We start from the raw sequence: 14,167 nt of genomic DNA, 5'->3' as shown, positions 1-14,167 counted from the left end.
TCAAACCCATCACAAAATTGAAAACCTGTACCAGCTGAACAATGGTTGTACACTCTGGATGAAGCTGTTCAAGACAATAATGAGCTTCATGGAAATAAATTCAAGGAACGTTTCTTCGCTAAGGAGGTGGAACGCCCAAGGAAGGTATTCCGCTATTTAGGAACCCACCTCTCAGGCTACTTGGGGCCAGACCACCTTCATCCAATTATGTTTCAGACCAAATATAGACAAATCCGTTCATTCTTACAGAAGAAGCATTTGAAATTATAATTTTCTTTATTTCAATTATTTAACCAACCACTCCTGTCCCAGAGGGGTAAGAGGCACAATTTATGCAAAATTTGTTTACTTTTCCCTCAAGGAAGTTTCTGACCATTTGGTCAAAATGGATTTAGTCATTTATGACTAGTAGTGATTTAAAGGAAAAGTTGACAGACAGTAGGCAATGTGCCATGACATAATTCAGAGCTCACAGGATCTTCAGACCATGAGCTAACTAATGACGGAGTAACTCTTATTGTGAGGTTGTACTTTCTGTGTGATAATTAACTTTGATCATGTTATGAATGCAGGCTTGCAACTAAACAGAAATATCTTTCCTAATTTGAATTTTCTAGCCATGATGACTTGAACAAAATCCAATCGAAAAACTTTCATGTAAAATCATTCTTAATGTTCTTTGATTAAAATTTTACTGCTAGTTTCCAAGCATATCACTTTAAATTTACTTACATATGTATATAGATTATTCAAATAATACCTTAATTTTCATCTGTTTAATATAGTAACCTGTGACAAACCATGTGTTTAATATGGTAACTTGTGACAAACCATATTGTTTTAATATGTTAACCTGTGACAAACCATGTGTTTAATATGGTAACCTGTGACAAACCATGTGTTTAATATGGTTACCTGCATGTGGCAAATCATGTATTTAATATGGTAACCTGCATGTGGCAAATCATGTATTTAATATGGTAACCTGTGACAAATCATGTGTTTAATATGGTAACCTGTGACAAATCATGGGTTTAACAGTGAACCCATGCATGCAGGGCCCAGTTGTTCAAAGGGTGATTAGGCTAATCACATTTTAACAACATTTTTCAAATCCTGATATAATAATTTCTGGTAGAACTAACTTGACAAAACTTTATGAAATTCTGTTATTCTTAATTCTCTTCTAACTGGAACAATTTAAAGATGAGACTCAGTGGTTTTGCAATAAATGAAATGTTCACTAATCAAGTGATTAAGCTAATCACTTTTTGAACAACTGGGTCCAGGTCAATAACATTAATGCCTTAAACTACAGCTGTAGCAAGTTTTAGAATAAATACTCTACATATCCTAGGTTATTTTTCAAACTGCCTTTAGTCTTAGTCTATATAACCCAGGGGGTAGGTGGTTTGGACAGGCAGCCAATAGTAGGCTCATCTTTCAACATGACATGCCAGGTTTGACTCCCCAAATGATGTGAAAATATTGAAGGCATCCAGTTTTCCCTAATACATGTGTAGTTGAAATAAATGAAATATTGACTATTTAAAGATTAGCAAAATGGAAACATGAAACTTATATTCAATGTTGACATATTGCCAAACTCAAAGGAAACAAATCTTTCAATCAAAAGTGATTTAAATCAATTTCTCCTCACATTTTCTGCGGGACAACAGCCATAGCCTCCAGATTGTGTCTCGCAGCAAGTCTGTCCTGTCTGACATTTGCTCTTTTGGTCTGGACAGACAACATCTGTGGAAACTACTTTCTCCTCGGCAGCATCCTTGGGGTCATTGGCCAACTTCTTTGAATGATCAAGTTTGTTTCCCACAGAAAGATCGATGATATGATAGGCCTTCATGCAAAATCCCATTCTAGGGCCACATTGATATCCATTTGGACAGCAGTGCTTCTTGTCGACACAGCAAATCGCCTGTCACACAAAATAAACATCAGGTCACAAAACCTATGACAGCATTTTTTATCACACAACTGTAAAAGTTAGTTTATGTTTTAACAATGTCAACTACGGCTTCGTAAATACATAATCACTTAATATTGTGGTAGAGGGTATTTTTGGTGTGGTGAAAATTTGGCAATTTTAGTTAAATTGGGAGATTTGATTTCTGAATATTGAGCCCAACCCTCTGGCCCCAGGAGGGAAAGAGTCATAATTTATGCAAAATATGTTCCCCTTCCATCAAGGATATTTCTTTCCATATTTGGTTAAAATCAATTTAGTACTTTATGACAAGTTATTATCTACTCTACTCTACGCGGCAGGCTAGTCGGCAAATGAAGTATTTGTGTCGGTGTTGTTTATAATGGAGTAGATAGAGGAGTTTTATACAAGTAATCATGGCTACTTATTACACATATAGAAATACTGTTTATGTGATCTACAGACAGAAATCTCACATTTGGGAGAGGACAGCATCCATAGACGTTGGTTCCCTTCATACAACATGTGTTTCCTGTCGCACACTGACTTTTGTCTTTACAAACAATGTTGGCCTCAACTTTTATTGCAGAAGCCTCAACCTTGAGCGACCTTGGCAAGGTGAATCCATTTTTATCCTCACAAAGACCATTACTGAGGCATTTGTAGTTGGCTGGACAGCAGTGTACATTATCAGCACAGCAGTGGGCCTGCAATGTTAAGACCAACAAAGATTTAACTACAAACATAAACTCCCAGAGGGCCTGTATCACTTATCTTGATATTTCAGTTTAGAAGCTTGAAGTTGAAAGTTTCTGACTTACAGGTGAGTAACCACAGCAGCTGTAGGTATTGTTGGCATTGCCACAACAACTGTAGCCGCTCGCGCAGGCTTGCTCTCCACCAGGACAAATGTTTTGTGGACCTGCAATCATGGAACTCGCCAACAACCTTTGAGAACCTCTATTCTTTTTCTGTAAAAACACAATATTAAGACAGGATTTTTTATTATACTTAACAGAACAAGAGACCCACAGATCCCTTTATCCATACTATAGAATGACTTCAAACAGTAGGCATGGGGCGTTTATCTCTCACTTGAATATTTCATTAATTATGGCAAACTAGTCAAAGTTATTTTGCAAATACTTTCCTCATTTTGGAATCTGATTCTCAGTATCATATAATTTTGTCCACTTTTAATCTAATTAAGTTTAGCCATCTGGTTCCAAAGAAATGCTGACAGGTTAGAAAGAGCCCCCTCTCATGGATCTATATCCCCCACAATTATCAATATTGTTTATAATATTAATTCCAACCAACTTCAATTTATGATATCTTCTATTACCAAGGGCCTTACCTCTCCATTTCTGCTGAAAGTAATTAGACCCTCTGTTTATATACTCGCAGAAAAATGTTCCCTTTTTCCCATATAACATTTGAACACATTATCTAAATTCAATTAGATTTCACAATGACCTAAATTTGTGCACAGTAAAAATGTTCTTCTGTTAAAATTCAATCAACCATGACTAGGCACTGCATGATTTCAGCAGATTTTTCAAGAAAGCATGCATCCCGAGTACTCTTGCATAATATTGTGCTGGTAAATCATTACAAACTGAACATTGGAACAATACAGATCAGCTACACAACATTTCTTTTCGAAAGCAATTGCACAGCGAAATGCCTCAATTGAGTGAAGTCACTAGGGGTAGGGTTACTGCTCTGATGAGACAACAATATCCCGTTTAGTTGGGTGTCGCAGAGTCACAGGGAGATTTGGTGACCATATAAGGAGCCGATGCCCTTGCATTACATTGCAACATCGAGATAGAGGCATACGTCTCTCTCACCTCCGTAACTGATTTCAGACAGCAGCAGAGAAGGCAGGTCAAGTTGTCAGCACTTATGGTCGGCTCATGTGCCCAAGAATGGTCAGAAATTGGTTGCAGAAGTTTCATTTAAGGCCACAATGTCCCTATGTTGGTCCGTAACTTACGTAGAGGAAACATCAATGTCAAATACAGTGACTGCTTGCACATGCAACTAATCAGTTTCGTTTTGCCCATTGGAGATTGTTCTATGACAAGACACGCTTACTGCTTTACAGGTCAAATTGACAAAAACAGGTCTATTGTCTTCGTGGTGAGTGATATTCTGACGCTTGCATAACTGAAAACGATAGATTTGGGGGAAGGTCTGTTATGGTATGGCCAGGGATATCTCCAAGGCGTGGAAACTCCTCTCCTGGTTATCAATGTTAATCTTACAGCAATAACTACTAAGATATTGGGATCAGGTATTGAGACACACATTCTTCCTCTTATCCATCAATGTAACCTTACGTTGCAGCAGGACAATATAAGGCTCCATGTTGCTAGGGATTGTCGTGACTTTCTGGCTCAAAACATCGTCCTAGCTCTTAATTGGCCAGTACCATACAGTCCAGATAAGTCCCCAATTGAGCATTTGTGGGACAAGCTATACAGGATAGTTAGAAATTGTGTCAATGTCCCATATAACATTGCTCAACTCACACAGGCCCTTCTTCAGGAGTGGAATAATATCCCTCACAGGCCAAACTAGAACTGTCGCCAGGATGGCTGACTAATACCCCCGCAATCTGCACGAGTCAATGGTGAGTCGGAACTGTTAGTTAGAGGCTAACTAAGATAACCTGTGCATGCGGATATTTCTGAAATTCAGAATGTCTGAAATATGTGTTGTTCACAATAAAAAGACTTCAGAGGTCAGTTGCCATAGCAAACATAATTTTGAGGAAAAAAAAAAGGCATGCACATCTACACATGGTCCTTTATATTTGTGTGAAGTTTCATTGAAATTGGCACTTCGGTTTAGGAGGAGTTGTCGACCGGACAATATACTTATGGTTCTTATCAGAAAACCTGTTTAAAGTGACCAGTTGTCATTGCAACCATAATTTTGAGAAAAAGAAAGTGGCATGCACATCTCCACTTGATCATTAATATTTGTGTGAAGTTTCTTGGAATTGGCCCTTTGGTTAAGGAGGAGTTGTCCGGATGAACTTAAAGTTATGGTTCTTATCTGAAAACCTGTTTATAGTGACCAGTTGCCATAGAAACCATAATTTTGACAAAAAGAAAGTGGCATGCACATCTATACATGATCATTAATATGTGTGTGAAGGAGTTGTCAGAACAAAATGTGACAGACGGACGGACGGACGGACGGACGGACGGACGGACAACCTGATTCCAGTATACCCCCCTAACTTCGTTGCGGGGGTATAACAACACCTTGATTGGGTCAATGTTAAGGAGAGTAAGTGCAGTGACTGATGCCATGGGTGGGCACATAAATACATACACTACTGATTTGGATCAGAAAATGGCGTAGGGTATCCTTGTTTTAAAATTGTTGACTCAAATACTGTTTGTGATAGGACAACAAAAATCATCATAATGTATTCAGTAATGATGAAATAATCGAGGAACCACCACCTCATCAAAGAATCATGTGAAATATTTACTATCAAAGATAAATTTGTGTTCCTTTTTTGCATTTAATTTAGTATATAACTTTTAGTTTTATTTACCAAGTAATGCTCCAGACCAAATTTGATCAAAATCCATCCTGCCTGAAAATGTGCCCCCCCCCCCCCCCCCCCCCCCTCTTCCCCTCCCCAACAACCCCTACCCCACACCCACACCCTTTTCCCCCCAAAGGAGTCAGACTTTCAATTTACACAGCCTTTAGTTTCTTTAACCTTCAGGCCAAGTTTGATTTAAGTCCATCTAGCCAGGAAAAAAAAGAAGATATTTTAAAGAATTTCCCATTAATTCCTCTTGGGCCCTGCCACTCTACCCACAAGCTCGAACTCCAGACAAAATCTTATCAAAATTCATCAAGCTATACGCGAGTAGAAGATTTTTAATGGTTTGACACTTTGTTCTTGTTCTAATCCATTAATGCAATTCAATTTAATTGAAATGCTGATTGGCAACCAGGTCAGCTATCAAATAATAAAGACAGAATAGAATTATTTATGGAATTTTAATAGAAATAACATTACTCACCTGATGTTGAATACGTTTTGAGGCGGGAAGTTTCGAAATCAGTGGCATAAATAAATTTCCTTGTTCACATCGCTCTTTGCTTAAATTACAGGTGAATCCATGGCGACAGCAGTGCTTCATATCGGAACAACACACAGCCTGAAAATAGCAATATTAGAATATCACATAACCTGAAAATAGCAATATTAGAATAACACACAACCTGAAAATAGCAATATTAGAATAACACACAACCTGAAAATAGCAATATTAGAATAACACACAACCTGAAAATAGCAATATTAGAATAACACACAACCTGAAAATAGCAATATTAGAATAACACACAACCTGAAAATAGCAATATTAGAATAACACACAACCTGAAAATAGCAATATTTGAATAACACTCAACCTGAAAATAGCAATATTAGAACAACACACAACCTAAAAATAGCAATATTCGAATAACACACAGCCTGAAAATAGCAATATACGAATAACACATGAACTGAAAATAGCAATATTAGAATAACACACAACCTGAAAATAGCAATATTAGAATATCACATAACCTGAAAATAGCAATATTAGAATAACACACAACCTGAAAATAGCAATATTAGAATAACACACAACCTGAAAATAGCAATATTAGAATAACACACAACCTGAAAATAGCAATATTAGAATAACACACAACCTGAAAATAGCAATATTAGAATAACACACAACCTGAAAATAGCAATATTTGAATAACACTCAACCTGAAAATAGCAATATTAGAACAACACACAACCTAAAAATAGCAATATTCGAATAACACACAACCTGAATATAGCAATATTAGAATAACATACAACCTGAAAATAGCAATATTTGAATAACACTCAACCTGAAAATAGCAATATTAGAACAACACACAACCTGAATATAGCAATATTAGAATAACACACAACCTGAAAATAGCAATATTAGAATACGGTAAACCTCCGATTAATTCGAACATGCGGATAGTTCGAACACTCATTTTTTTCTAGAAAAACAGTAATTTTTTAACTAGTAATAGTTCGAACTCTGGCTGTTTATAACTGACACTATTTCGGATAGTTCGAACTTGTCAAATGAAGAACGTAAAGTAAGGTTTTTTTTATCGGCAAACTCAATTGAAAGCTCGCAACGACCCGGCCCCGATGACCGGCCCAGAAAAAATGCCAAGATTTAAATTTGATCAACAAGCACGTTTAGGTTATAAGATTGTATGCGTGATCATTAGAATGCGTCTGTGATTTAATATATGCCACATATTTTAGCTTTAATTCAGTTTTTGTTACATAGCAAAATACACCGCGCACGAGACAGCTGATTGCAAAATAGGCCCCGACAATGTATAAATAACATGCGATATTTGTATTTGCGCTGTGTATGGCAAACTAAGAAATCGTCCGTGTATTTTCACATATAACTAGTGTTAAATTAGCATTATGATTATTTAATGGTGACTGGACAATCTCTTAAGTATTACCAATCAAGGTATTACCTGAAAACCTGCGACCTCACGCTAGGTAAGCAGGCCACGCGAGGTGTCGCTTGCGGTAAAGTTGAAAGGATCGGCCGCCCGATCGTGCCGAGTGACGTGAAGAGCATTCATATCCAGTCAAAACAATCCGCAGGTGTCCCAATTAGTGATGGATAATTTTGCAGGTATCAACTATGTTTTGTAGATAATACGACTGGGCATATTTAAAAGCAGACATGTTGATGTTCTGACCTAATTTTACCAACACATATCGCCTATTTTTACAGTGGTGGTTTCGTAAACGCAACAAGTTATGAAGACTGCTGTTGATGTATTTAAGAGACCATTTATTACAATAATAAAGTGATAGTTTCTCATTCAGATAAAAAATATAATCATGCAAAGATTATACTGTACAAATGTTTAACTTTCGTGTCACAAATGAAACGTGTACTGTACTGTTTTGGGGCCTACTGTAGCTACGCATTGCCCGATCCGCGAGCGGCTTCGCGCAAAAACCATCATAATTATCGCGAAATAAAGAACGTTTAACGATCAATTAATATTGATGTGTTTGTGTCTAATGATTTTACTCTGCCGAGATTTTCGCCGATATTGTCTCGAATAGTTCGAACTCACGCATATTTTCTGAAGCATAATTTCGAATAATTCGAACAGGTTCGTCAATATTTATTTAATTTTGTTCGAACTAACCTGAGGTTTACCGTAACACACAGACTGAAGGCAGTAATATCACAACAACACACAGTCTGAAATATTAGTTCTGTTTGTGTTGGCATATTTGACTCCAGGAAACAACATTCAACCTCCAAAGCAACCCTGATACCAAATATTAGAACCACAGTACAGGGAGTTTACTGATGTCTTTCAACACTTTCACAAAAAAACTTAACATCAGATTAGTCATAAAAAACCTCAGTCCACAATCTTTCAAAACAAGAGGCCCATGGGCCTTAACGGTCACCTTCGATTTGAAATATTTTAATTAATCTAATTGACCATTTTTGGCCCTACCCATCAGTCCAAGGGGTCAGTCAGGGCCAACAATTGTGCATACCATCAAACTGTTTTCTGATGCTGATAATGTTAACCAGGTTAGAATGAGTTCCAATACAAATCCAACAAATAACGGTCAAAAATGTGATTTCCCTATTGAAACTATAGTAAAGTTTACCTCCTCCCCAGGGGCAAACTTGTGACCCCAGGGTCATGAAATTAACAATTTTGGTAAAGCACCATAAAACCCTTCCATCTATGAAAAGTGTTTGATTCCACCTTATCTGGGATTAGAGAAGAAGACTTTTGAAATTTCAGTCAATTTGAATTGACCCCTTTTAGCCCCACCCATCAGCCCCTGGGGGTGGGGACCATATTATTTTGGTTGACCTTGATCAGCCATAGAAGCTTTCTCCTAAATTTCATTGAATTTGGTAGGACGGATGGAAGACACACGAAACATGACACACAATGCACGACGCACGACAACGAACAAAAGGCAATTAGAATAGGTCACTTGAGACTTCGTCTCAGGTCACCCAAAAAAACTTGTTTCCCAAAAACTATTCATTTTGACAATACATTCTTCCTACCAACAGGTATGGACAACGGACTTTTATTGCTAAATGACACTATCAGACACTCTCTGGACAGTGGACTAACTCACCTCCGGATATGGACAGCAGCCGTACCGACCATTGGCTAACTTACAGCATGTAGTGTCATCTGGGCACTCAGATGTCCCTCCCGGACACATCACAGACCTAAATGGCCGCTCGCCAACTGCACTCTGTAACATGTTTTGTATACATTGTATATATTTTGCAGTTCTCATTACTTCAAATGATCGAGAGAAAAAGGTACTAGTTTCAGTAGGATTTCCTTCTGTCATACCTATGATAATTGTGTATAATGCAAAAAAAAAAATGCTAGTTTAATTGTATGCATGGCAAAATTAATCTAATCTTAGAAAGACCTGTAGGTTAATTTCTTAATTGTGATTGTGTTATTAAATTAGATGAAGGCTTACAAGTGGAATGTCTCAATCTTCGATATGTTTCCTTAACGAATAAGAGTCAAACTTTCTAACTTTGATCCACTTTCCCATACTACAGCAAAGAATTATATAAAAATGTACAAAAAACACATTCAGTACAAGAATCTAGAATTGGTGCTCACCATTGTATGATCAATGCCAAATATTTGTAAAATATTTTTAATAATATTGCTAACAAACTCTAATTGATAAAGTTTGAAGTGGCCACTGTATGAGATTGTTATTTTCTGATCTCTCTTAAAATGAAATATGAACAACTAGGCACCACAAAAAATGTTCAGGGGAAATTTTAGAAAGATCCTTGAACCAACTCTCCAAGAAATAGGAAAAATGAATTTCAAGTGCCAAAATCCAAAATGGCCATCTTTGTTTTAGGTTAGTTCTAAAATGGAACATGCACAAGTATGTGTATCAAGCCCAAATCACAGATTAACTTAACAAGAGACCCATGGGCCTTAACGGTCATCTGACTCAAAATTAAAGACCCTTATACTATTGTAGTATGCATTCTCTGTAGAGAGTAAAGTGGCACTGTTGGCCATGGCGGCCATCTTGGATTTCTGACCGACCTGAAAAATAACAACACTTGGTCAAGACCATCTCAGGATCATTTCTGGTAAGTTAGTCACTGATGGACTTTGAGAAGAAGTTTTAAATAGGTGTTGTTAAAGAAGAACCATGATAGCACAATCATGTTACAAAATGGCCACTGTGGCTGCCATGTCAAAGTTTTTACGAGGCCGAAAAATAAAAACACTTTGTTGGCTCTCCTTCCTTAACATCCACACCAATTTCCAGCTCAATGGCACCAGTGGAACTGGGGAAGAAGTTTAAAATGTGTTTTTCAAGATGGCTGCCATGGTGGCCATCTTGGATTTCTGACTGCCCCGATAAATAACACTTGGCCAGGACCATCTCAGGATCATTTCCGGTACGTAAGAGCAGAATCACACTGGTGAAATTTGAGAAGAAGTTTTAAATAGGTGTAGTTAAGGAAGAACCATGATTGTGCAATCATGTTACAAAATAGCCACCATGGCTGCCATGTTGAAGTTTTTATGGGGGCCGAAAAATAACAACACTTTGTTGCCTCTCCTTCCTTAACATCCTCACCAATTTCCAGTTCAACGGCACCAGTGGAACTGGAGAAGAAGTTTAAAATGTGTTTTTCAAGATGGCTGCCATGGCGGCCATCTTGGATTTCTGACCGACCTGAAAAATAGCAACACTTGGTCAGGACCATCTCAGGATCATTTCTGGTAAGTTAGAGCTGAATCCCACTGATGGTATTCGAGAAGAAGTTTGAAATATGTGTTGTTCAGAAGAACCATGATTGCGCAATCATGTTACAAAATGGCTGCCGTGGCTGCCATGTCAAAGTTTTTACGAAGCCGAAAAATAACACTTTATTGACTCTCCCTCCTTAACATCCTCACCAACTTCCAGCTCAATCGCACCAGTGGAACTGGAGAAGAAGTTTAAAATGTGTTTTTCAAGATGGTTGCCATGGCGGCCATCTTGGATTTCTGACTGACCTGAAAAATAACAACACTTGGTCAGGACCATCTCAGGATCATTTTTGGTAAGTAAGAACTGAATCCCACTATTGGAATTTGAGAAGAAGTTTCAAATAGGTGTTGTTCAGAAGAACCGTGATTGCGCAATCATGTTACAAAATGGCCGACGTGGCTGCCATGTCAAAGTTTTTACGAAGCCGAAAAATAACAACACTTTGTTGGCTCTCCCTCCTTAACATCCTAAACAATTTCCAACTCAATGGCACCAGTGGAACTGGAGAAGAAGTTTAAAATGTGTTTTTCAAGATGGTTGCCATGGCGGCCATCTTGAATATCTGACCGACCTGAAAAATAACAACACTTGGTCGGGATCATCTCAGGATCATTTCAGGCAAGTTTCAGCTCAATAGCACTGGTGGAACTCGAGAAGAAGTTTCAAATGTGTTTTCAAAATGGCGGCTGTGGCGGCCATCTTGGATTTCAGACCGACCCGAAAAATAACAACACTTGGTCGGGACCATCCCAGCATCATTTCAGGCAAGTTTCAGCTCAATCCCACTGGTGGAACTTGAGAAGAAGTTTGAAATGTGAAAAGTTTACGCACGGCGGACGGCGAACGGCGGACGGCGCACGACGACGGACGAAACATGATGACTATAGGTCATCCTGACCCTTCGGGTCAGATGACCTAAAAATAGATCACTGACGAATCTGAGAAATAGCAACAACAAACTTGTATTATCTAAATTCACAATTTAAGATAAGTTGCAAAACCGAATATGCACAACTAGGGACCAAGGGAAACCTACAAATTAAATGAAGTTTGAAAAATATCCAGGAAAACTTTCAGAGAAATTGCGATAACAAACTTCAAGTGTCAAAATACAAAATGGCCACCTGTGGCAATCTTGTTTTCCAATCAGTCTCAAAATAGAATATGCACAATTAGTGACCAAGATGAACCTACAAACGAAACTTGAGGAAGATCCAGGAAGAGCTTTCTGAGAAAGAGTGATAACAGACTTTAGCTGTCAAAATTCAAAATGGCCGCCTGTCAGACATCTTCTTTGCAGATCAATCTCAAAATAGAACATGCACAACCAGGGACAATGGGTGACCTTCAGATAAAATTAATGCTGACAAAGATTTCAAGAAAAAGTAATAACAATCCTCAATTGTCGAAACTCAAGATATGCTTTGTGTAAACTACTAATTCGTCTATGATTAATGTGTGTACCAGTAAATCACCTATAATAAGTGTTTGTATATATCAGTAATTCACCTATAATAAGTGTTTGCATATACCAGTGATTCACCTATAATAAGTGTTTGTATATCCCAGTAATTCATCTATAATAAGTGTTTGTATATACCAGTAATTCACCTATAATAAGTGTTTGTATATCCCAGTAATTCATCTATAATAAGTGTTTGTATATACCAGTAATTCACCTATAATAAGTGTTTGTATATACCAGTAATTCACCTATAATAAGTGTTTGCATATACCAGTAATTCACCTATAATAAGTGTTTGTATATACCAGTAATTCACCTATAAAAAGTATTTGGATATATCAGTAATTCACCTATAAAAAGTGTTTGGATATATCAGTAATACCAGTAATTCACCTTTAATAAGCGTTTGTATATACCAGTAATTCACCTTTAATAAGTGTTTGTATATACCGGTAATTCACCTATAATAAGTGTTCGTATATACCAGTAATTCACCTATAATAACGGTTTGTATATACCAGTAATTCACCTATAATAAGTGTTTGTATATACCGGTAATTCATCTATAATAAGTGTTTGTATATACCAGTAATTCACCTATAATAAGTGTTTGTATATACCAGTAATTCACCTATAATAAGTGTTTGTAAATACCAGTAATTCACCTATAATAAGTGTTTGTATATACCGGTAATTCATCTATAATAAGTGTTTGTATATACCAGTAATTCACCTATAATAAGTGTTTGTATATACCAGTAATTCACCTATAATAAGTGTTTGTATATACCAGTAATTCACCTATAATAAGTGTTTGTATATACCAGTAATTCACCTATAATAAGTGTTTGTATATCCCAGTAATTCATCTATAATAAGTGTTTGTATATACCAGTAACTCACCTATAATAAGTGTTTGTATATACCAGTAATTCACCTATAATAAGTGTTTGCATATACCAGTAATTCACCTATAATAAGTGTTTGTATATACCAGTAATTCACCTATAAAAAGTATTTGGATATATCAGTAATTCACCTATAAAAAGTGTTTGGATATATCAGTAATACCAGTAATTCACCTTTAATAAGTGTTTGTATATACCAGTAATTCACCTTTAATAAGTGTTTGTATATACCGGTAATTCACCTATAATAAGTGTTCGTATATACCAGTAATTCACCTATAATAACGGTTTGTATATACCAGTAATTCACCTATAATAAGTGTTTGTATATACCGGTAATTCATCTATAATAAGTGTTTGTATATACCAGTAATTCACCTATAATAAGTGTTTGTATATACCAGTAATTCACCTATAATAAGTGTTTGTATATACCAGTAATTCACCTATAATAAGTGTTTGTATATACCAGTAATTCACCTATAATAAGTGTTTGTATATACCAGTAATTCACCTATAATAATTAAGTGTTTGGATATATCAGAGATTCACCTATAATAAGTGTTTGGATATATCAGTAATTCACCTATAACAAGAGGCCCAGAGGGCCTGTATCGCTCACCTGGATTTCATGAGATATGAAACAAGAATGATGATTAAGTATATTTGTCGCTGGTATTGCTATGTCAATATATCAAAGGCATTTTATATGGGTACGTGAGGATTTTATGTAAAAAAATGCATTAATCCATGAAATAAAATTAACTTTTGGCACAACCCCATAGGGATGCTACCACACAAATGTGAGTGATATCCATTGCTTAGTTTCAGAAAAGAAGTTGTTTAAACCAATTGACCCCTTTTGACCCCGCCCTCTGCACCCCGGGGGTAGTGGGGGTCAGTTGCTTCCTTTATAAAATTTTGAATCC

At 36.7% G+C, this 14,167-nt stretch overlaps 1 protein-coding gene across 3 annotated transcripts in view; it reads right to left on the bottom strand.

The window, feature by feature from the left end:
- LOC117344269 (multiple epidermal growth factor-like domains protein 6) overlaps positions 1–14,167 on the bottom strand; it is a 90,962-nt gene that overhangs the window by 46,152 nt on the left and 30,643 nt on the right. For all 3 annotated transcript variants that reach the window (XR_004536140.1, XR_004536141.1, XM_033906958.1), the window contains exons 4-8: positions 9,186–9,308; positions 6,004–6,141; positions 2,767–2,916; positions 2,422–2,652; positions 1,661–1,936 (exon numbers count right to left, since the gene is read on the bottom strand). Coding sequence is in view for 1 of the 3 variants with exons in the window: in XM_033906958.1 (XP_033762849.1) it covers positions 1,661–1,936; positions 2,422–2,652; positions 2,767–2,916; positions 6,004–6,141; positions 9,186–9,308 (918 nt within the window). In the remaining 2 variants the exon portion in view is untranslated. The remainder of the gene's footprint in view (positions 1–1,660; positions 1,937–2,421; positions 2,653–2,766; positions 2,917–6,003; positions 6,142–9,185; positions 9,309–14,167) is intronic.

The sequence above is a fragment of the Pecten maximus genome, chromosome 15 (assembly GCF_902652985.1).
Source record: "Pecten maximus chromosome 15, xPecMax1.1, whole genome shotgun sequence".
NCBI classification, from domain to species: domain Eukaryota; kingdom Metazoa; phylum Mollusca; class Bivalvia; order Pectinida; family Pectinidae; genus Pecten; species Pecten maximus.
This window is presented reverse-complemented; position numbering and strand designations above follow the sequence as displayed.